At 38.2% G+C, this 25,819-nt stretch overlaps 1 protein-coding gene across 1 annotated transcript; it reads left to right on the top strand.

Moving 5' to 3' along the window:
* The first annotated feature begins 1,224 nt into the window (after positions 1-1,224).
* Positions 1,225-22,251, top strand: LOC133984919 (very low-density lipoprotein receptor-like). Its single transcript, XM_062424432.1, has 13 exons — positions 1,225-1,291; positions 2,276-2,410; positions 6,048-6,428; positions 9,620-9,739; positions 10,104-10,229; positions 12,876-13,047; positions 16,242-16,454; positions 17,595-17,713; positions 18,089-18,228; positions 18,922-19,063; positions 19,218-19,415; positions 20,224-20,381; positions 21,632-22,251. The coding sequence occupies exons 1-13, from the start codon at positions 1,231-1,233 to the stop codon at positions 21,665-21,667; spliced, it is 2,001 nt and encodes a 666-aa protein (XP_062280416.1). The 5' UTR covers positions 1,225-1,230; the 3' UTR covers positions 21,668-22,251.
* Positions 22,252-25,819: the final 3,568 nt, after the last annotated feature.

Here is a 25,819-nt window from a genome sequence, read left to right as displayed (position 1 = left end):
AGTTTGTAAAGATTCTGTGTGTTTATTTGTTGAATAAAAATAGATGGAAAGGGCCCAATGCAGAACAAAATTAATTTAGGAGCCTGCATTAACATGAAGTTAAATAAGTGCCATAATTGTAAAATAATTGATTTCAAGTGAGAGAATCATGCCTGTTTTTAGAGACAAGTCGATATGGACGATTTCGACTATTACAGCATCAGCTTTTCATTCAAAATCTTTTAGATTTTTTAATTGAAACTTAATTTATCATAACATGTTTATTGTCACAACAGTCCAAATTTTAACCATTGTTAATTAAAATGTTGTCTTGTAACAGTAAGATAGACGGTCAAGGACAATGACAATAAAATAATGACACACGAGATAAAGGCAACTCTGTTTTTAAAATTGTCATAATAAGCGATGGTAGATTTACTTGTTTTGCTTTAAATAGATTTTTAGAGATTTCAAACTTGAAGTCATGAAAGAACAGGAAGAATAATTTCTTTGAAAAAGGACATTTGTGAATCAGAAACTTACCCATTAAAATCATTACATTAACAATAAAATACATTTTAGAATCTTTATATTCAAAAGATATCATAACATCTTTAACAGAAAGTTCAAATGATAGAAATGAACAAAAAACAGACCAAAATCAACAAAGTTGAGTGATGATTCATCTTCATAGCCATCTTCGTAGCCTACAGTTATCATCTATCAGCAAAACGTCAAAGAAAAACACCAGTCTGATTAATGTTATTCATGATTTTTAAATGTAATCGCAGCCATGTTGGATACAAATATATTATGACCTAGTTTTATTCCAAATAATATTACAAAGTATCTTTCTTCTTGGAGTGATCTTTCTTTGATTGCATAATTAATCTAGATTATTATTATTATTATTTATTTAATGTATTTATTTGTTTGTTTGATTGTTTATTTATTTGTTTATTTAGAGTCTGACCTTAAATACATGTTTTAAGTTATTAATATCTTTAGTTTGGTTTAATGCATAAAATATGTATTAGCTTTAAAAAAAAAAAAAAATAGCAGCAAGTCCTCGATATGAGACAGTTTGTTAAGAAAATTAATTTGTCTTTAGATAAACTCTACTCTCTTTTTTCTCTTATCTCTCTTTTCTCTTCCCTTTCTTTTATAACCTTTATTCTGACACGCGCGGCTCTTGCGTCATATTTGTGCGTCGCGCTGCAGCAGCAGTAGCAGCAGTGGAGGACATCGAGCATGGGACACCTGAGAGTTTTATCTATACTGATCGTCTCGATCATCTGTCATCAATTTTTAGGTGAGAGACCCGTGAATTATTCATGCAAACATGTCGGATTAATGATCTGTGTGATTTTCACTTCCTGGAAACTGAAGGAAGGACTGAAACTTTGCAGCTAGTTTGAATGACGTCTGTTTACAAACTGCACCCAACTTCATCAGATGGTTTCCTTGGTTTCTAAAAAGCTACGATATATTATGTAATGTATAGTAAATATTGCATCATTTATATTAAAGCCTGCATGGCTGTTTCACTTTCAACTCATTTCATGTCTAGACTGTAAATGTGTCAATGGAAAGCTTAAAAAGTCCCTACATAATGAGCCATGTATTTTTGGAAAGAGGTTTCTATATATGGAAAAAATAATAATTAATGAGTCCACATTAGAACATTGTGTCTGGAAGAACACAATAAAAACAAAACTGGCACAAAATGCAACCACTGTGCATGTTATTTATTAAATCACTCATTACAGTTTGACACTAAAAGGACAGAAGCAGTTTAATTTAATGGGAGTTAATTCAGTTTTTATACAGTTTTGGTGGTTTTATGGTTTAAATGTGAAATATGAGAAGGTTGCTTTGTTTATACAGTAATTCCTTTCTCAGTTTAGTCTCACCTCATAACATACTGTGTAGTTCAGAAATAAAATTATGTTCAGCAGCAAAATGCTCAGTTGTTCTTGTTTATATATATATTTGCCTTTGGTTTGATTTATTGTGAATATCGTGGTATATTTATAAAAACACAGCATATCAGTGTTTGTGAGGGTTAAAACAATAAACTTATTTCCACTGTTGTCTCTCCATATTTATTAAGATAATAACACGCCTGTCTGACATCAAGAAATATTAGACAATAGGAAATAAAAAGCTGTGAAAGTGAAAGACTCTTTCTCTGCTTGACTTATTATGCAATACTATACTATTATGATGTGTACTGATGCCTTTGACAAGTTATCTTATCGACTGACAGTAAACTTTGTGTTTGCACGTGTTTGAGGCGCTGCAGGTCACTCTCTGCCTGCCTGCCGGGAGCAGCTGGAGTTCAGGTGCAGCGATGGTTCGTGCATCCCGAGACTGAAGGTGTGTGATGGACAAACCGACTGTGAGGATGGATCAGATGAACACTACTGTGGTGAGAGTAATGTTGACGCAAAGATATCCCAAAATCACACACACACACACACACACACACACACACACACACACACACACACACACACACACACACACACACACACACACACACACACACACACTAACACACACACGGGTTGAGGTTTCACAAACTCTCACAGTGAAAACAAAGCAGAACCTTCTGTGGAGTTTAGGGAAAGAAATAATCAGATGAAGATAAGTTGAACTGAATAATTAACCGAAGGTGTTTCTGAGTAAATTTGATAATAATGATGGTAAATGTAAGACTGAAATCATCAAGATGTGACATACAGGTGAGACTGAGGCCATGTGCAATAAATAAGAAGGCTGTAAAGGTGACTATTAAGTCCTCTAACAACAAAAATATGATGCATTGCATGAATACTGGAATTTCAAGATCCTAAAATATTACTAAAATTCAAATAATTAACACAATCACGATCAGCTCATTGAATGTGGACTGTCCAGATCAAAGGTGACTCACTGGGATTTTCCCAGTTTCTGCTCAGTGGCCTCACCAACACAAATCAGCATGTCTCTATATTGTGTACTGCAGTTCACCGCTTTCCCCCACATTTGTGTTATTTAACATACAGTGTTGTGTAATAATTTCAGCTGATTATAACATATTTGTAAAGTAGAAGCAGTTCTATTTTGCCTTTGGATTTTTTCTCCTTTTAAAAGAAGAAAAAAACAGAATTATAAATTTTGCCTTAAGCTTCCTCAAAAACCTTAATTTTAAACAAATAATAAAACTTGATGTAAAAGCTTGTCTTTGATTTAACGTTCAATATTCTGGACAACCCTACTTATTTTTATACACAACTCTTTTTTTTTTTTTTTTTTGGAAATCTATACGCTACAAAGACATTTTCTACAACTGTGTGGAGAAAATGCCTCTGCGGATTTTGTCTCGTAATGCAGCTGAAGTCATTAGAGACTCTGATATTGGATTCCAGAGGGATTTGTTGAACCATAAGCTGCATAAAGTTTGCAAATTAAAACCTTGCAGGAGAAAGTTTTCTAAAAGGATTTACAGTGATTTGTATGAGTTTAACATAAATGTGATTGATGCCAGAATGTATGATGGTTGGTAGTGTTGGTTTTAAGGATGCAGGCATGAGACTTTGACCTCAAAATAGCTGGTTTGAATGCATTCCAGGAAAATGGATAAAGTGTACAGAATACACCTTCTCTACTCAGATGTGCAGGACTCAGCAGCAGCAGACTGTTTGTACACAGTTTATTGCGAAATAACTAAAGAAAGCCTTTTTAAATTTAGTACAGTGTTTCTTTTTTCATTCTGTTGCAATATCAAGTTATATTATTGAACTGATAATGATCTACTGTTGCACAACAACAGTGTATACTATTTATTTGTGTGCTGATGCCTTTGTGAAGATCATAGTGTCAAACTAGTGGATATCACAGAAAATATTAGGATTTAACATTTCACAAATATAGAATTTATTTGTGTAACCTTCCTACAAAGATTACTATTTCAAATTTTTGCATTTATTAATTGTTCCTTCTTAAGTCTACCTGGACCTTTAAACACGTATTTGGACGATTGTCCTGTCAATTCAACAATCAAATTAAGACTGCAACCAACAGTTATTGTCATTATTAATTGATCTACTGATTAGTTTCTCAATTAATTGTGTTATCTATAAAATGTCAGACCCCCTCAGTCACCTCTTCAGATGTCTCATTTTCCAACAATCCAAAACCTGGAATGTTCAGTGTTTTCTATCATATATATGACAAAGAAAAGCTTTAAATACTCACATTTGATAAACTGGAAGTTACTATTTTTTTGCATTTTTGCTTAAAAAATGACAAACGATTAGATTGTCTAAATAGTTGCTGATTAATTTTTTCTCAATCAATTAACTGCTTAATCAACTCATCAAATTCACTCTGATATAAAATAATAGTAATAGTACTTAATTTCAGTTCCTCAGTCGAGTTTCTCTGAAACCACATTAAGAGAAGCACTGAAAACAGAAATGCTTTGCTGAAATCAGACTTGTCTTTGGGTTTATTCTAAGATGAATGAAGCCCAGATATTTCTGGTATTTTTTGTGTTCTGAAAGAAATAGATTTGTCACCGGCTGTCTGAACACACTCACTTGTAGAGATCATTAGGGCCCGAGCGGCGACTGCAAGTCGCCTGGCGAAAGCCCTATTGAAATTGTAATGTCTATTATTATTATTATTATTATTATTATTATTATTATTATTATTATTATTATTCCGACATTTCGTGCCCCAATTTCGCCCCTTTCCCAAATGCGAAAATGCTTATACTTTTGCACCGACGTCCGGCCTCATCCGAAATTCGATATTTTTGGGTGGTCGCACATGGTCGACGCAGAATGGCGGAATAGCGCCCCCTACAAAGTCCAAAAATGCCCATAGGGAATTTTGCTAACTTTGTCCTATGCTCACAAAATTCGGTACACATATGTATTATACCCACATATGCAAAAAAGCCTCTTGACCTCATGACCTCAACCCAACAGGAAGTCGGCCATTTTGGTTTAGATTTTTCCCTCCTAAAATTAACTCCTCCCACAGCGTTCGCCCGATCAAGTTCAAATTAAGTACACAACATCTCCAGACCTAGCTGAGCTTAAGTTGTGCTCTGCGCATCCGTAGGTCAAAGGGCGTGTCTGCCAGGGCTCAACTAACTTTGGCGTGCTCGCCATGTACATACGAGTGGCTCTCACGCCCACATACTTCATCCAATCAGCTTCAAACTTGCTGGACATGATGATGGCTCCGCCCTGAACGTCCCGATATATTAACTTCCCACGTAACTCATAGCGCCCCCCGGTGGTAACAGGAAGTTAACTAAGATTCATTAAAATTACATACTTTGCCCCATCAACTTCATTCAGAACCAGTTGGTGAAGCTACATTATGAAGACTGTGAAGCTACGAGTAATGGCGTCCGTGTGGCGACGCGGCGACCATCAATTCCTCGCCATGAAAATACGTTTGGCTTTTTGATGGCTTTATTGAACTCGTATCATCATGAAAATTGGTACACAGGTCCAGGGTGCCGACCTCAACGTCTCCATTCGCTCATAGGCGATCTCACTCGTGTCGCCCCCTAGTGGAAACAGGAAGTGCCATATTTTACATCATCATTGTGCGATATCCACAAAACTTCACATGTGTAATCACTGTCCCACCCTGAACGCAACCGCTTGTGTTTTGTTACACTCTACTGCCCCCTGGTGGATGAACCATCAACCTCTCATAACTCCTTCATGCTTTGTCCAATTCACTCCAAACTTCACATGACTGATGAGTGGCCGCCCTGAACACACCAGACCACACCAGACCATATGTGTAACTACCTGTGACTGCCCCCTACCGGATGAACGAAACATTGCGTTTTTGGCCTCCTTCCAGGTTTTTTCTCACTTTCTGCTTCACGCCACAGCCCCGCCATGCCTCAGGCCCCGCGGTGGCATGGGTGAGCGAGGGCCCGCCATCGCCGCTTGCGGCTTTAATTCAGATTGTATTTGTTGAGAAGCTGTTAAAGACTCTAATTAATTGCTATAGATTTGATTATTGCTTATTGAAACTGTGACTCCTCGCAGGTGAGCTGTTGTGTAAGAAGGAGGAATTTTCCTGCAGCAGCAGCAGACGCTGCATACCAACACGTTTCCTTTGTAATGGCGTGGACGACTGCAGTGATAGCAGTGATGAGGCTTCCTGTCTGAACTGCACCGCTGGCTTCTTCTCCTGTGGGCCGTCTTACGCCTGCCTGCCTGGACATAAACTGTGTGACGGGCAGACGGACTGCAAGGATGGGCGGGATGAGACCAAGAATATGTGTGGTTCTGCCCGGCCACACCCGCAGACCTCCTCCGAGTGTCCGGGGTCTCAGTTTCAGTGTGGAGACGGGAAGTGCATCATCCACAGCTGGAGGTGTGACAACTCAGCAGACTGCTCTGACGGCAGCGACGAGGACAACTGTGGTGAGTGACGGACAGGGCTGTACGTCGTTGAAATTGAAATATTGAAATTGCTGACACAAAAGAAAATGTAGTCTTCATACTTTTGTGTAGTTCTGGTGTGTTTTAGAGTTGCAATCATTAGTCGATTGACAGATATGTAATCATTTTAGTCACTTTTTAAGCAAATATGCAGACTTCTGAAATATAATGATTTAAAGTTTCTAGTCAACTGAATGTCTTTGGGTTTGAGACATTTAAAGACATGCAGAGATGTAACCAATGATTTTGGGAAACTATATTAATAATAACAGGAATTTTCACAGTGTTCTGCCAAACATATTCATTAATCAAGAAAACAACCTGCAGATTAATTGTTTAAGAAAATCAGCCCTACTGTGCTTTCAGTTGGAGGAAGGCCTTTATCTGTTTCAACATAACAGTGTCTCTGTGCAAAGCAAGGCTGATAAACAAATTGTTTGCCATGTTTTGTCAGCTATAGCATCAACTGTGAGCCCAGCCTTATCACCCAGCATCGGTGTCTGACTTCAATGAAAATACTGAAACAAGCTACGACATTGTGTCGTCTGACCCTGTGTAAAAGCAAAAGTGTTTATATCTGTTCATAACAGTGACATTTGAAAGTGGGAGTGGAGCCAGGTAACCCGCACCAGGGTAGGCGCAATAATCAAGTTGGGATGCGCTTAACACTTTTTACACAAAATGTGACAGAAGTCATTGTGTGAAGAATTAAAGCACATTCAAATCAAAGTCAAAATGTTACTTTCTCACTTCCTCACTTTTCTTTGGAAACTCACAGAAATTGGTTCAGCAAAGCCTCTCCATTTCCGGTGAAATAAAGATGAGGCAGTCGAGGGTTTCAGATGCTGTTTGACCATCTGACAAGCTGACAGCTTAATGACACCTTGTTGCTCTTGTGGCTGAATAAGAACAAATCCCTGCAGCCAAAATCTTATGGGATGCCCCCAGTCCTTTGTTGCTGTTGTATCGTAATCAGCCAGCAGAAGGCGACACAGTACCGCTCTGAGAAGCGTCCTCAGGCTCCTCAACTGGTTTACGTTATTAGATAATCTACCTCTTTCTGGCCAGCAGGAAACAAAGTCAGTCATTAGGTTCTTATAGTTCAACCCTGACAGTGTAGTGAAATATCAGAGGGTAGAAGGAGGGTTGAGTTTTAAGAGTCAGGTGTTACGGCCGGTCAAGTGATAGTTCATTGAAAGCTTGCTAGACTTGTTTGATCTTGAAGATAGTTTGTTCATCAGCAGCCACATTGAGAATAGATGTGTGTACTTATAGTAACGACAGAAGCTTCCAAGTATAACATCTAACATTAATAACAGCTTACATGTTGGAATAAGTTAAAATCAGCTGAAAGAAAGTAGCTTTATTTTACAATGTATAATGTCCTTTTATAAACTGTACTCTGTACTCTGATCTCTGATATCAAAACAAAGCCCGGCAGTGTTTAAAGAGTGTTTTACTCATTATTAATTAATCAACCAAGACATGCCATCAATCAAGTTATACTTTTACTAATGGTCCAGACTGTATAAATATTTATAATTACTTTTTTATGCACACAGTATTTCATTTCTTGCCAATAAACATTTAATACTGTTTTTTTCTGTTGCAGCCAGCTTTATAGCAGAGGATATCTATAATATGACGAAGGGAGTGTATGAAAAATTAATTAAAGACTCTAAATATTGTGAAGAAATTACATACTAAAGTACATGACAGTTTCAGGAGGAATAATCTGCTGGTTAAATTAAATTCTCACGGTGGCAAGGTTTTCCTCCAAAAATCATTTAATATTCAACATATTTACTCAGGGTTTAATAATTGAGCAATGTTATTAGCATGAATATCACATGAATCAAATGCTGCAACTGTCAGTCACCCAGATCTCACGCTTATGGGAGATTTCAAACTTAACTTTCCATCAGGATTTTTTTTTTTTAAATGAGAGGAGTTACATCTCTCCAGTAGAGCCGCAGAAGGTTGAAGGACAAAGCGCTGGTCTCACACCCTCATGTTAAATTAAAGTTTTTAAGGAAGGGCAGCTGCTTCTGTCTGGATACAAACATTGTTTCACATTCAGCCAGTGTGAGTGAAAATCAGTGACATGACTTCTTTCCTTCCTGAGGTCCATTTAGTAGAACTTGTGGAGCTTTCTGTCTTATCATGTTTTGTAAAGACTTCAAAAGGACTTTTCCATATTGGTTCTTGAACTGCTCTGAAAAAAATAGGAATTTCAACATCTATATTGACAACTATCGGCCAGTAAGTGTATGTGTGCCTGTTATTAAGAAAGAGCAGAACATTTTGAACATCTCAGGAATTAAAAACCTCTTCATGAAATGATCTAAGACATAAATGGGTCAATGACGTATAAGGATTTATTTAAAAATAATAAATATGGGAATATCTATTGCAGTAATTCAAACATTAAGAAAGATTGAGTACACATAAATACATATTAAAATAGTTAATTAGGTGTTTTATGTGTTTTTCCATCTCGATGAATTAGAACTGACCTTAAAAAAGTCATGTGGTGCGACCGTGATCTATCTTAAAATAAATGAATTTAAGTGTTTCGAAACAAATTATTTGCATGTCCTTTAAGTTTTTGTAAATAATAATCTCATATTTATGTTCTATTATGTCACAGTTGCCTTCTTAAATGTATGTAAGACTTATTTTTCCTGTAAATTGCTTAAAAATGATTGAAAAAATTTAAAAATACAAGTTAAGCATACTGTATGAGTGATTAATATTAAAAGTGATATTTTACTCTGAATTTAATACAGTTATTGGTTTTATTGGTCGCACCACATGATGTTTTGTCACTTTAAATAACAGAAAAATTACTAATAACTTGTGGTTTTTGAAAAGTTAAAGTGATTTCATATAAAGGAAAGGTACTACATATATATGGTATTTTTTTAAATCAATTTAAACCTTTTTCTAACTGAAAAAAATGCAGTTAGACTGAACATGTCATAGGCACGTCATTGACCCAAATACCTTTTTACTGATATCATATTATTTCATGTTACAGTGACGTTATCTTTCATCGGTTCACCATGTCACCCGTCATGAAACAATAGACTGTATGGGAACAAAGCCAGTAAATATCAGCGTGCTTCCTTGTCTGTTACTTGTTGCTAATGGTGTCGTGTTTCCTCTTGCAGTTCAGAACGAGTGTCAGGTCGATAACGGAGGCTGTTCCCATCAGTGTAAGGACATGCACATGGGTTTCTACTGCGACTGCCCCGAGAACATGAAGCTGATCGGGGACAGTCAGTGTGAGGGTGAGCAGAGGCTTGATGGGCTGCTAAATGAGACCTGACCTGACCTGTAGCACAATAATGATCTAAATGGGGGGTTTAAAGGTTATTTTTAAAAGCTAATTCATTCAAGTTAAGTTTACACATAACTTTGTGAAACTAACGGTTGCTTGATACTACACAACAGTCCTGCCTTTAGCTCAAGGGAACAGTATTATTTGTGCTAAGGAATGCATGAATTTACGACTAAACCAATTTTTAATATTAAGTAATGGGAACTGGACTTCTTGTATAGTATTGTATAGAATAATACAGTACAGTATTGTATAGTATATTTGACATTTATTTTTACTGTGCCCCTAAATCTCCATTTCATTCTGTCGTATAGAGGTCAACACGTGCCTGGAGCATGATGTGTGCGACCAGCTGTGTGTTCACATGAACAGCAGCCTCACCTGTGACTGCCGTGAGGGTTACCAGATTACTCCAACAACCGGAGAGTGCAAGGCCAAAGGTGAGCAGGAAATGATCTGTGTATTAATCATTAATGAAAATAATCGTTAGTTGCAACCCTAATAAAGTCCTTGAGACAACACTGAATCGGTGTTCATTCACGTCATGACACGTCATCTAGTTTGAGACGTTGTGAGATGTACAGTTGAAACCAGAAGTTTACATACACTGTATAAAAAGACATATAACCTTTTTTTTCCTCACTGTCTGACTTTATATCAGACGAAACTTTTCTTGTATTAGGTCAGTTAGGATTACAAAAAATATTTATATTTGCTAAATGCCAGAATAATGAGAGGGATAATTTTTTAGACAATTTTTTATTACTTTCTTCAAAGTCAGAAGTTTACATACACTAAGATTACTATGCCTTTAAACAATTTGGGAAAACCCAGATGATGATGTGATGGGTTTGGAAGCTTCTGATAGGTTAATTGACAACATTTGAGTTAATTAGAGGCACACCTGTGGATGTATTTTAAGGCACACCTCAAACACACTGCTTCCTGTGCGTGTGACATCCTGGGGAAATCAAAAGAAATCAGCCAAGATCAGGAAGAGAATTGTGGACTTCCACAAGTATGGTTCATCCTTGGGTACAATTTCCAGATGCCTGAAGGTGCCACATTCATCTGTTCAAACAATTATACGCAAGTATAAACACCATGGGAATGTCCAGCCATCATACCACTCAGGAAGGAGACGGGTTCTGTGTCCCAGAGACGAACATGCTGCGAAATGTGCATATCAACCCCAGAACAAAAGCAAAAGACCTTGTGAAGATGATGGCTGAAGCTGGTAAGAGAGTGTCATTATCCACAGTGAAACGAGTCCTGTACCGACATGGGCTGAAAGGCCACTCAGCGAGGAAGAAGCCATTGCTCCAAAAGCGACATAAAAAAGCCAGATTACAGTTTGCAAATGCACACAGGGACAAAGACCTTAATTTTTGGAGACATGTCCTGTGGTCTGATGAAACTAAAATTGAACTGTTTGGCCATAATGACCATCGTTACATTTGGAGGAAAAAGGGGGAAACTTGCAAGCCTGAGAACACCATCCCAACTGTGAAGTACGGGGGTGGCAGCATCATGTTGTGGGGGTGTTTTGCTGCAGGAGGGACTTGTGCACTTCACAAAATAGATGGCATCATGAGGAAAGAACATAATGTGGAAATATTGAAGCAACATCTCAAGACATCAGCCAGGAAGTTAAAGCTTGGGTGCAAATGGGTCTTCCAAATGGACAATGACCCTAAGCATACCGCCAAATTAGTTACAAAGTGGGTTAAGGACAACAGAGTCAATGTTTTCGAGTAGCCTTTACAAAGCCCTGATCTCAATCCTATAGAAAATTTGTGGGCAGAGCTGAAAAGGCGTGTGCGAGCAAGGCGGCCTACAAACCTGACTCAGTTACACCAGTTCTGTCAGGAGGAATGGGCCAAAATTCCAGCAAAATATTGTGAGAAGCTTGTGGAAGGATACCCAAAATGTTTGACCCAAGTCATACAGTTTAAAGGCAATGCTACCAAATACTAATGAAATGTATGTAAACTTCTGACTTTGAAGAAAGTAATTAAAAAATGGTCTAAAAAATTATCTTTCTTATTATTCTGGCATTTAGCAAATATAAATAATTTTGGTAATCATAACTGACTAAAAACAGGAAAAGTTTTGTCTGATATAAAGTCAAACAGTGATGAAAAAAAAGGTTATGTGTCTTTTTATACAGTGTATGTAAACTTCTGGTTTCAACTGTATCTTGATCTTGTTGTGACTGGTTTCAAACATCTCTGACTTTATTTTATATTATAATAGAAGAATAAAAGGGCACCTTGATGAGGAGCTGGATGTGGAAGATGAATATGGAAGGGAAAAAAGTGACTTCTTTTATGTTTGTGAATGGAATCATTTTTGTCGTGTAGTGTGAGCAGTGCAGCAAATCTGAAACATTTAAAGCCTCCTTTAAACAAGACTAAATTACATGCTGATATCTTAACCGGCAGTCTTCATTGCATGTGCCTATGACGTCCCTCATTACACAACAGACAGAGCATACTACGCACTACTAGACTTTTCATTCGGTCATTGAGTCATTCAATGGTATACCTGTTTACACCGGACATCTGTGTGTTATCACTGGCATGTGAGAAGTTTGTTCAAGTTTGGGCACATAATACCACTGTTTGTTAAGTACACTCGGACAGTAATTGTGGTTCATATGTCTCCACCTTAACACACATTGACTCATTCATATTGCATAGGTAGTAAGGCTGTACAAACATATTAGCTAACACTGGAGAAAAAGCCACCACCATATTCTTCAGAGTCAGATTTTTATTTCTTTTATTTCTTATTGTCTGATACATTGCTGATATGATACCTGGGATTCAAACCTGAGAAATGTTGCACTCTCTTGCTGTTAACATCAAAGTTTTACTTGGAGTAAATGGGCCTTCTTTTTATATTCATGCTTATTCACTAATGACTGTTTTTACATGGACTTTCATTTGACAATTCCAAACATTTTAGCTGTTTCACTTTTAAATCAACACGCCTCATTTCTACTTGATTTTAGATAATGTCAGTTTACCCTCATTGCCGTCCTTGACATATATCTTACTTCAACTTCCTGTGTTTCTTTCCAGGGGAAGGCGCCCAGCTAGTTTTCACTACTTGTAAAGAAATACAATGGACAAGCATCACAGGCACAGAGTTTGGGCAACTGGCTCCACATTTCCCAGGACTGGGGCCCGTGGCAGTCCTGGCCTCTAACCGCACACTGTACAGGGCCCGCCAAGGACGAGGATCCATATATAGGTAACAGAGTGGAGTTGTAGACGCTGCCTCTACCACACACCAGCTGTAGGAAAATATAAAAACAAACAAGCAAGTTAGTCCAAACATCCTTTTCCTTACCCTCATCCCCTGTGGTCTCCCTGCCAGATTAGATTTAGGATCCAGGATCTTATAGGTCAGAGGTCACTTATAGGCGGGCCGCGGTCCTTATCTGGACCCAGACGCTGTCCTATCTGGGCGCAGACCTGTAACTAATGAAATATTGAGGATTGTTAAATTTTGTCTGAGCATTTCTATTTTGACGGGCTAAGCTTGTCCAGCTATTACGGTAAAAGTGGAGCGGTCCTCAGAAACTCACAAACCACTGTGCATAGCCGATCTTCTCACATGATACTAATCAGCCAATCAAATCTATGCATTCAGACATGCAAAGAGAGGTGGCACAGGTGGTCGAGTGGTTAGAGCACATGCCACGTACGCAGTGAATCCCGGCCGGCGGACCTGTACTGCATGTCACACCCCCCTCTCTCCCATTATTTCCTGTCTGTCAACTATCAAATAAAGGTGTCTGTGCCTGAAAAAAATCTTAAAAAAAAAAAAAAACATGCAGAGAGACTCGACTGTCGGTGAAAAACACACGGAGAAAAGAGTCAATATGTGTTGTTTTGTTATAAAGTTATTAGATATGAAATTAAGTTTATGGTTTAAGTTTAAGTTAAGTTTTTATTTTTCTAAAACTAAACTAACGGCTGTGGTCAGTTTGTATACATGCTAGTTAGAATATATGCAAATAGTGATCTGTTATCTAAGCAGGAAAGAAAAGCGTCAAGACATTTAAAGAAACTTCTCAAACCTAATTTCATTTCATTTCACTCATTTCTTCCTTGTTAATCTGAATGTTCAATATTTTTCAAACCCTGCAGCCACAAGATATGGCTAAACTTTTTATATCTTTGCCAATACATGGCTGCTTTTGCTCCAGTCCCCACACATGACCCTGTTGAACTCATTAGCAGGCTCATGAATGTACCTTTATTTAACCCCCATGATAAGGGAAATTAAATGTATGACAAGGTCAGTTAAGATCAAATGTTTTATTCATCCCTTTTATTGTTTACCTGCCTACACTATTAACGCAATAGCTTTCTGATAAAGTGTCAATTTCATCCTTTTATCTGTTTGGAGAGCTCCTGTGTGACAAAGAAACAGATACTTAAGGTTCTTTATTCTTTATTGTACCTTTTGTTTATAAAGCTGACTGTTAACATTTCAGATATAAGACTCTGAGAAAAGGGTGGGTGCTGGTGTTTGATTCTGATACTGTTGTTTCTGTGTGTGGCTGTGTGTACGTGAAACATACTGAAGAAGACAGCTGAAAATTTTAACCCCCCCCTGTGCCAACTCTTCTTTCTCCCCAAACCAAACAATTCATCATTTGATAGAAAAAAAGTGGTTTTACTTTAAAGCCTCTGATCCTATGCCCTCACTATATCAGATGAAAAACATGTTTGAACCTAGTTAATAGAAATAGTTTCATTAACCCAATAATGATGGGGCCATGGTGTCATTGTCAGTTTTTGGATGGACTGGGTAAAGTTTATCTTTGGATTCATATACAGCGGAGGTAATAATTATTTTATCCCCTGCCCTTACAAAGACATGAACAGTCCATAGTTTTTATGGTAGGTTTATTTTAACAGAGAGAAACAGAATATCAACAAAAAATCCAGAAAAAAAACATCATATAAAGGTTATAAATTAATTTTGTATTTGATTGAGTGAAATAAGTATTTGATCTTCAAGCAAAACGTGACTTAGTACTTGGTGGACAAACCCTTGTTGGCAAGCACAGAGGTCAGACATTTCTTGAAGTTGGTCACCAGGTTTGCACACATCTCACGAGGGATTTTGGTCCACTCCTCTTTACAGAAATCTCCAAATCCTGAAGGTTTCTAGGCTGTCGCTTGGCAGTTTCAGCTCCCTCCACAGATTTTCTATGGGATTAAGGTCTGGAGACTGGCTAGGCCACTCCAGGATCTTAATGTGCTTCTTCTTGAGCCACTCCTTTGTTGCCTTGGCCGTACGTTTTGGGTCATTGTCATGCTGGAAGACCCATCCACGACCGATCTTCAGTGTTCTAGCTGAGGCCAGGAGGTTCTCATCCAAGATTGTACAGTACATGGCCCCGTTCATCGGCCCTTCGATGCAGTGAAGTCTTCCTGTACCCTTAGCAAAGAAACAGCCCCAAAGCAGAATGTTTCCACCTCCATGTTTGACAGTGAGGATGGTGTTCTTGGGGTCATATTCAGCATTTCTCTGCCTCCAAACATGGCGAGTCGAGTTGATGCCAAAGAGCTCAATTTTGGCCTCATCTGACCACATCACATTCTCCCAAGCCTTCTCTGAATCATTCAGGTGTTCATTGGCAAACTTCAAACGGGCCTGTACATGTGCCTTCTTGAACAGGGGGACCTTGTGGGCACTGCAGGATCTCAATCCATTACGGCAAAGTGTGTTACCACTGGTTTTCTTGGTGACTGTGGTCCCAGCTCCTTTGAGATCATTAACAAGCTCCTCCCATGTAATTCTGGGCTGATCCCTCACCTTTCTCAGAATCATCCTTACCCCACGAGGTGAGATCTTTCATGGAGCTCCAGAGAGAGGGCAATTGACTGTTATCTTGTATTTCTTCCATTTTCGAATTATCACGCCAACAGTGGTCTCTTTCTCATCAAGCTTCTTGCTGATGGTCTTGGAGCCCATTCCAGCCTTGTGCAGGTCTACAATCTTGTCCCTGACGTCCTTTGACAGCTCTTTGGTCTTGTCCATGGTGGTGGAGAGGTTTGAATGGAAGAGATTGATTCTGTGACAGGTGTCTTTTATACACATAACGAGTTGAGATTAGGAGTACTTTACTAAAGAGACAGGACTAATTTGTGGGCCTCATGGGCACATAATCGGTCGGTGTGTGTCAGAATTCTTGCTGGTTGGTAAGGGATCAAATACTTATTTCACTCAATCAAATATAAATTAATTTATTTAAGGTTTTTTTCTGGATTTTTTGTTGATATTCTGTGTCTCTCTGTTAAAATAAACCTACCATTAAAAATGATGGACTGTTCATGTCTTTGTAAGGGGTAAACTTACAAAATCAGCAGGGGATCAAATAATTATTTCCCCCACTGTATGTTCCTTTAACACCTGCATATTTTTAGGATGTCCATGGATGGAAAGCAGGATGCTGAGTTGGTGCTGAAAGTTCAAGGTTCAGTGTCAGGTCTGGCTGTGGACTGGATCCACCATCTCCTCTACTGGACCAGCATGGAGGGTGGTTCTGTTAACGTCGGCCTGTTGGACGGCTCAGCACAGCGTCAGCTCTTAACAGGACTGGACAAGCCTTCTGCAGTGGCAGTGGATCCTTTACAAGGGTAGGAAGTCATAATCTTAAAATTACAGATAGTGTTTGTTTTAAAGACTTTACTCCAAGCATAGCGTCTGTCATATATACGTAAGAGGTGTTTAAACAAAATACTTTTATTGTTTATCCAAGGAGGCAGAACATAACATACGGGTGACAGGTTAAAAGACGACACCGCTACTGGTCTGAATGTTTATTAAATGTTTATTAAATAAATTAATAAAAAGTTGTTCTGAGTGATCACCTTTATTCTATGATGAAACATTTCTATTCTGATGGGAGTAGTCTCTTCCATGATGACAATGACCCCATCCACAGGGAACGAGGGGTCCCTGAATGGTTTGATGAGTGTGACAATTATGTGAATCATATGCTATGACTTTCACAGTCACCAGATCTCAACCAAACTGAACACCTATGTGAGATTTTTGACTGAGGTGTTAGACAGCACTCTCTACCACCATCATCAAAACACCAAATGAGGGAATATCTTTTGGAAGAATGATGTTCATCCCTCTAGTAGAGTTCAGAGACATTGAAGCTGTTCTGGCAGCATGTGGAGGGTACACACCTCCACCTTACTAAACACTGTCTGTTGGATTTTGCCTTTAATTTGTCACCTGTCTGTACGTTGGTAATAGGTGGCAGCTGCACAGTAAAGCTAGTATTTTCTTCCTTAAGGGATCACAATGTTGAATGCAGCTATAATTGATATTTTTTCATAATAGCAATGTATCAAATAACAATACGTAATATCAGAGGCGTCGCTTGTTGTCATGAACCTACAGATGATCTGCAGCTTTCCTCGGCTTTACAGAGCCAATACCTGCTCAGCAGCTAAAGAGACAGAGGCTGCCCCTAAATGGCCAACAAATCAGCTTGTGCAAAGGTTAAGGTTGTAAGTTTTTAAGTCACATATTCAGGAACTAAGTTTAGAGGTTTTAACTAGGGGAAAAAAGTATAGCCGCAATGTTAAGGTTGTACGTTTTTAAGTCACATATTCAGGAACTAAGTTTAGAGGTTTTAACTAGGGGGGAAAAGTATAGCCGCAATTACCTACTGTCTATTTCTTAAATCACTGAGCTTACGCTGTTCTTAAAATGAAACAAGAATCTTGAATTTCTTCAAACTCAGCTGCTTTTTGTTTCAGGCTGCTCTTCTGGGCAGAGTGTGGCAGTTCCCCAAAAATTGAGAGGGTGAGCTTGGATGGCCGGAATAGGACGGCTCTGGTTACTTCCTCAATACGTCACCCTGTCGCCCTCACACTAGGTAGGCTCTGGGATAATGCTGCAGAAAGTCTATGATCTCTGTGGAAAAGAGAGGAACAGAAACATGCAAGAAACAAGAAAAACGGCTTTAAAAACAGAATTTTTCACAAATGCATATGTCAAAACTATGTGGATTATTGAGATAAGTTTTGAAGGAAGTGATTAGAACAGTTTCTCCTTTATACAGGAACAATATGTATTTTTATGTGTTACGTTTCAGCAGAAGTTTAGGGCTGATAGCTGTCTTAAGTCGTAATTTTTTTAATATGTCTAAAGGGAAATTAATTCTGCAATTCATTGTGGCTAGTCTTCAGCCTGGCTAACGCCAGACCGCATCCAGGCTAGCTAGTCATTTGATCTTTTTCCTCTTTTCTAGATATGCCTCGTCAGCTGCTGTACTGGGTTGACCAGGGGATGAGAAGCATCTCCAGAATAAATTTAGAAGGCCGTCACCGTAAAGTAGTGGTTGAATCTAACGGTTATCTGGACCGGCCCTTCGGATTGGCTGTTTTTGAGGTAAAGCAATCACAATTCAAACTTGTTATGAAATATAGATGCCTTTTACCCAGTGCATTTTGGGATAGGTTTTAGCCACCTACAAGCTCAAAAGATAAACAAACAGTACTTACATGATCGTGTCCGTAACTTTGTAGATACAGAAATAAAAAACAGATTTTAGTTACTTAAAATTCTGTGGAAATGTAGTCATTGACGACATAATTTCACTGTTTTCCTCTGAATCCTCTGTTCATATATAGTTTTCCCTTTTCTTTTAAATTTATACATTATTTCTGTCTGTAAAGTTGTGGGCAGAGAGAGTTTTATCTTCTAACATAAAGATGGAGTTTTTGACTTATGGAGCCGGTTTTGATGACGTGTAATGCAAGTGTACCAAAAACCAGATGCCAAACAGTAATATCTCAAACAGGCAGAGCAATGATTGGAAGAAATCAGAAGTTGCAGGCTTGTCCTGCACGTCAAAATCAACGAGCGTGATAAAAAATGAAAGTGGAATTTATCTCACAGATTGATCATATCTATTAAGTAAACGGCAGGGTTTTACTTGGTCCACTGGTTTCAAACTACATCACTGGTTGGTAGTTGCTGATGGTAAAAACAAAACAAAGCAATGCACCATCAAAAGGCAGGGCCAAAGAACTGATAACAGCAGTCATTGCAGTCCTGCTAAGCCTGTCAGTTCTGCTTCAGGGATACGTATACTGGAGTGACGAAGTGACGCGCTCCATCTGTCGAGCCAGCAAGCACAACGGCATCCACCTCCAAGTACTGCAGACGAATGTCACCTCCCCGGGCAGTGTGGTTTTTGTGCATCCTGTACTGCAACCAACTGGTATGACCAATCAGATGTGATTTCTATAAAAATAAAAGGTTAAGATGCTCCTAATATACATTTTTCACATTAAAGGTGCAGTAAATAAACATTTTATGGACACCTTGCAGTCAGTGGTTCCTCTCAACTAACAGTGCATTCTGCTGGGCCGCAGGGCAAGCTGTATGCGGACATACTGGGTTGGTTTGCCAGCAAAAGTGTGTCGTCAACCTGACTTCTGAGACTCCAGGCTTCATCTGCACCCGCCTACAAACAGAAAAAAACAGATCTGTGGAAATCCCTGCCATTTCTCGAACTGTTCCTGCCTCAGGTTTAACTGATCCTGCATTTGCTGGAATTCTCTCTCTTATCAGTAAGCACCACTTTATGTCTGACATCGAAACAAATCTTCCATGTGTATTGGGATATATTACTGTAGATACAGTGGCACTGTAGAGTTTGTTTCTAACATTACTCATAATCAAACATTGATGTAATTCGTCCGTCAGATTCTCCTACATTACATTTCCCAGCTGCTTCCTGACATAAATTGGATTTAACTTTAATATGTCTCCTATTGGAATAGAGGATAAACGTGACATCACTGCACGATGATGTCGATATGGTCACTCCCTGCTGAGTCATAAACATGTAACAGTCAGCATCTGTAACTGTGGTAAAGAGCTGTTGTTCAGCTGATCCTACACACACACACACACACACAGAACTGAAGGTTTTGTAAATCAAACATGGAAAATATTTATACAAGCCTGTTCACAGACAACCAGGTAGTTTTTATGATTGAAAAATACAACCTGTCTGTCAAGTCTGTCTGTCTTCAGGCTTTATTTAGTGTCTCTGGTTTTGAGCTATATGTATATAAATATTTACCTACCTAATTTATCCTGAAAAGCATATTTGACTATCTAAAGCAGTTCTCTATAAATAAAATATGTTATTTTACTATTTTAAAGATGTGTTTTCTAAAATGTCTGACATTTGTGATTCGGACTTCCCAGTAACAGTGTTACAGCTTTAGTCATTTATAGCAGCTGCTTGTTTGTCTACTTAAATGAGGTCAGGATGAGGGGAGTATCATGCAGACAGCTGACATCAGCCCCTCCTGTCAGTTCTGCAGAAGCTCCAGAAAGTGATGAAATTCTTGCGTGTGTGTTTCCCAGTGTTCCTCAGTGTGCTGCTGGTGGGAATGACTCTGTGGTGGTGGAGAGAGGAGTTCAGGCCTTCCAGGAGTCTGACTGCGCAGAGCTTCTCCCTCAAAGAGTCCCAGGACCCGCTCATCCAGGCTGCACCCACAGCTCCAAACACATGTCTCATTAAGGCAAGAGATGTTTGTGCACACACATGCACAAATGCAAACACAGGAACCTTAATTTGACTTCAGAGAGGAGATACCATTCACTTAGTTGCACACTTTATTCACAGTATAGAATTGTTTTACTGAAGTAATGATCTGGAAAAGTAAGACAGCAAGAAAAAGTTCATTTGGTATTCTGACTGTTGTTATAAAACAGACAGAAAAATTGTGAGCCGCTCCTTGGGGATTTATTGTCATGAAAGCAATCAAATTTAGAGCTTTTGAACTCAATTTATGTTCAGCATAACATTATGTTAATTGTAGGTAATCTTCTAACAGTGGTGGTATCCCATATTAAGAAAACTAGTGCAGTCATCACAGTGTTCAATGCACTTTTTCATGGTTCTCTTTTCTCAGTAGCATGCATGCTCTGATGCATGTTGCAGATTAAAACCACATCCTTTGCACAACTTCTTTTTTTGTTCTGACCGCCGCCACCTCTCTTCCTCTGTCACAACATTGTCTGCCACTTTCTAGACCATGGTAGCTTTTAAAAATAGGAGGAGAAGAGGTGCAGCTGGTTAGAGTCGTACTGATGCATCAGCTTATGACAGATGAGTCCTTTAATGTTTATTGTAGTTATAGTTTCTTATAGACTACATTGTTATATAAAAAAAACGTGATTACTGAATTATTTTACCAGGTAAATATTAGACGATATATCATAAGCAGATGTTTTAAAGGACCAGTGCGTAGTACTTCATGGCATCTAATTGTGAGGTTGCAGATTGTAGCTAACTGATAACCCCTTCCCTTCTAAGGATGTGGTAGAATCTATGGTTGCTGTCAAAGGCCCTCTTTAGAGCCAGTGTTTGGTTTGTCCATTCTGGGCTACTGTAGGAACGTGGCGGGCAAAGTGGATGAAGGCCTCCTCCCTATGTAAACTTGAAGGGCTCATTGTAAGCTAACAAAAGCACAAACATTCTTATTTTCAGGTGACTACACAGTAATTAAAACATACTCATAAATATTACATTCCATTTCTGCCATGTCCGTTCCATTGGATGCCACTAAATTCTACACACTGCACCTTTAATTTAGAAATATAAAAATCATGCCGGACTTCAAAGTCAAATTTCAGTCGTACTCTGCTTTAATTTTTTTTTTAAAGAGCTGTGGTAGCTTTACAGGCAAACATAGCTCGACTGTCTCCCATCAGGTTAAAGGTTTGTTGTATGCAGAATGTCAACTAAGCTGTGTGTCTCTGTCTCTAGGAAACTCTTCTTAAGCTAGACTTTGACGGTGAATGAAGAAGCTGTGACATAGATGGTCAGCTGACTGTGCTTTACCCAGTGCTGTCTCAACCCCCGCTGCGACCTCACGGCTGACATGACAGCAAAACAACAAAACAAGTTCATGACCGCGTCGTGTCCCAACTGCCTCGTGTGGTTAAGGTCACTTAAAGAAAGGACTTGGATGAGGGAAAAGGCTTTCACACAGTAATTTCTACTGTTTGTTTAATTTAGAAGGATTACTTTCAGCCCAGGTGGCTCCAGGTTACTTGTGGTTGTTGATAATGATTGTTCCTGTTCACTCTGAAAAGTTGCAGCTGAACAAACATTAATCTAATTTCTTGTGCTTTGAATATCAGTACAGATACATTTTTGCCTTATTTCATTTTTCATACCCTCTTATCAAGCATTTAGTTCAACACGTTATCAGCTATGTTAGAGTTGTAGGTCTCCAAGACGAAAAAATTAGTTGATTGACAGAAAAAAATAATCAACTATTTTCATAATTTGTTATTAGTTTAAGTCAAAATGCCAAACATTTGCTGGTTGCAGCTCTTCAAATGTGAAGATTCTGCTTTTCTTTTACTTGATTTTGCACTTTTGATCAGACAAAAAAAGCAACAGGAAGACTCCTGGAAGTTGGCAGACTTTTTTCCCCTTTTTTTTTTTTTTTTTGCGATTTTAGAAACAGGTCTACATTTTTTTGAGAAAAATCTACGTTCCACTGGTACGTTCATGGCCTTCAGAATTTTAACACATTATTTGATTTATAAGCCTAAGACTGAGGTCAGTCAGAGAGATGCAATATTGCCATGGGAGTGTATTCTCCCCTTTGCTCAAGCAGCAATCTGGAGTTTAATTATCCAGTGACGGAAAAATGGAAAGTATCTGAGCTCTGAATTAAAGCCTCAAAAGCTTTATTCTGCTGAAATAAGGCACCGTTTCACATCTAAAATCAGATTTTGCCTGAAAAACTGGCAAGTTGCCTTTTTCATTCATATATGGTTTTGGGAGCTTTAATCCAAAGCTTGGACAATGTCCATTTTTTACTTCCTTGTTCCTGTTATCTTGCACACAACCTAAATGTAGAACAGACTTGCACACAACTAACTTTCTGCAATAGGTAGTGTATTATCAAAAAGCTGGCTGTGATGATTAATGCACAACTTCACAGTGTATTTTTGCTGTCAAAGAGTTAATTTGAAATGGCCTTTTAATGTTTAATTGATAGATGAAAGCAGGGGCCTTCATAGTAGACACATGATGAATTGTGGCATTATGACTTCTGATAAATCTCCTCCATCAAAGAAGGAGACGTCCTTATTGTAAACTCCAACCTGTCACTCAGTAATTTATGCAAAAATCATTTTTTATTATGTTTTTTGAGTCTCTGAAGTTGAAAGGGTTGATCTGGTGCTGCACATAGTTCATATTAGTATTAATATATTATTAATGCTGGATAATAAGTGGAGAAATAAGAGGTGTGTGTGTGTGTGTGTGTGTGTGTGTGTGTGTGTGTGTGTGTGTGTGTGTGTGTGTGTGTGTGTGTGTGTGTGTGTGTGTGTGTGTGTGTGTGTGTGTGTGTGTGTGTGTGTGTGTGTGTGTGTGTGTGTGGATGCTTTCTGGGAACTGGTGCTACAATGGGAAAAATGTGTTTTCTTTTGTTAAATGGCTCCGGCTGACTTGATTTTGCTCTTGTGCACGGAGCCTGCTTATTGTAGTAGTTACTTTTTTTGTTATTTTTGTCTCAAGGAAATGTATAAATCTGCTGTAGCATAAAGAATTAATCGGCACTGATTGAGAGATGCTTCTATAAGTGTGCTGAAACTGCTGAGTTGTGTGGTTGGTATTTATTTTAAGAAAGGGTTTTATTTATTTTCTGGCAGTTCTTGCAGCACTGTATTTGCACCATGAAAAAAACTGTTAAAGGCTGTAAATTAATCAAATAAAGTATTTTATGTTTTTTTCTTAGATATTTCTGTCCAGATTTCCTTTTTCCGTCCTCTCTTCCCTGCCTCTGAGTTGATTAAATCTCGTCACTTTATGATATCAAAGTCTGTAGTTCATTAACCACTGTGAAAACATGATACGCTGACTGTAATGTGAATGTCTGAAAGTAAACATACGTCATGAGCCTCCAGCACATGAAAACGGAGTGAGACTAGACTAGAGAACTATTCCAGTACTCTTTAATGTACAATAAATAACTTTTCACTCTCCAACTGCATAAAGTATATTATTAATCCACCTAATACTGAGTTACTGTGTCTAGTTTTAATTCTAGCCCATCTTCTGTTTTTAAAAAAAGTGACATTAACTCCTCAGTATACAGAGGAGAATATAAGCCTGCAGAAATAACACGTTAACTCAAAAATATGAAAAGGTAGCACATCTCAAATATCCTAGTCAATCATTTTCTGTCTACTCTGGTCATAGCAAATCATTAAATTACAAATGCATTTGAGTCATAAAAATACAATTGTAAAGCAAAGATAAAACAAAGATAATGCAACGACAGCATCTGGTTAGTATGAAATACAAATGTAATCAAAACAGTAAATCACCCCAAAACAAGGATTTATAAAGGAGCCCAAAACAGTAAATAAAAATCTGATCGCTGTTATTTATGCAAAGCAAGCAGAATACACTGTTCATCTGTTTCTTTATGAGGTATGAACGCCAGATAAAATTAAGACAAACAGTGCAGATGAGATTTATCGATATTTTCAGTCTTCTGATGTGGGAAAAATAAATTAATAAATCAACAGACTAAACTAGTTGACTTTCTGATTCCTTGAGAAACCTTGTCAGCATGTTCAACAAAAACTGAGACTTTAGACTCAAAGCATGGTCCTTTACTGTACTGTGAGTGTGATAAAAAAAAATAAATGTGAGACTTAGATTATGGAGTTTTACAGCATCCTTTTGTCCAACCTTTGTCTTGACTAAAAAAGTGATGCTACTGATGAAATAATTGAATGGAGGAACATCTCAGTCTTTTGCTTTGTGGAACATAAACGTCTTAAGATGTTACCAGACACCAGCACATTTGACTGCTGCCTAAAGGGGCCTCATAAGTTTTATAAAGAAGATTTATTTATCTCTCATTTGAAAATGTATTCATTAGAAGGTATTTTATGAGAAAAGTCAAAAATCTGGCTTGGGCTTTATTGGTGCTGTGACACCATTCAAGCCCATGTGTGCTCAAAATAAACCAACATCATGATTTATTTACAAAATATTTATATATATATATATATATATATATATATATATATATATATATATATATATATATATATATATATATATACACACACACACACACACTACTGGTCAAAAGTTTTAGAACACCCAAATTTTTCCAGTTTTTTTTTAATTTTTTTTTTTCAAGCTTACCATCTTGGTCTTTTTTCCTACGGTAGTTCTGGCATAGCTTGGACTTATGTTTTGGGTCATTATCTTGCTGTAGGATGAACCCCTGACCAACTACGTGCATTTTAGAGGGTACTGCATGGCGCTGCAGAATGCTGTGGTAGCCGACCCTGGATCCAGAAAAACTGCCCCAGACCATCATGCTTCCTCCTCCATGTTTGACAGTTAAAGTCACACACTGAGGAACTATCCTTTTGCCTACTCAATGGCGTGCAAAACTCCTGCGTGATGAACAGAATATTTAAAATTTTGATACATCAGTCCATAACAGCTTCTTCCAATCTTCAGTAGTCCATTGGTGGTGTTTCATGGCACAGGCAAGCCTCTTTTTCATATTCTGACGTCTTAGCAATGGCTTTCTTGCTGCAATTCGACCTGTCAAACCTGCAACTCGAAGTCTTCTCTTCGCAGTTGAAACTGAGACTTGCTTACTACGACCAAGCTGTGCTAGAAGCTGTTGTCCTGTGAGCCGCCTATCACACAAGCTGTTGACTCTCATAAACTTGTCTTTTTGACTCTGTTGTGGCTTTGGGTCTGCCAGACCTCTTCCTTTCAGAGTTTCCCCCAGTTTCTGAGGAGGAAACTGTACTCACTGACACTTTGACTTTCTTCGCAATTCCTCTGTAGGAAAGACCTACATTTTTAAGTGTTTTTGTATAATTTTCAGTTCGCAGTTCACCACTTATCTTTGTACCATTTCAAGCTATTCATCGGACTTGAACTGCTTGAATTTCA

This window comes from Scomber scombrus, chromosome 8 (assembly GCF_963691925.1).
Source record: "Scomber scombrus chromosome 8, fScoSco1.1, whole genome shotgun sequence".
Taxonomy (NCBI): domain Eukaryota; kingdom Metazoa; phylum Chordata; class Actinopteri; order Scombriformes; family Scombridae; genus Scomber; species Scomber scombrus.
The sequence above is the reverse complement of the archived record's forward strand: the minus strand, read 5'-3'. Positions and strand labels throughout refer to the sequence as shown.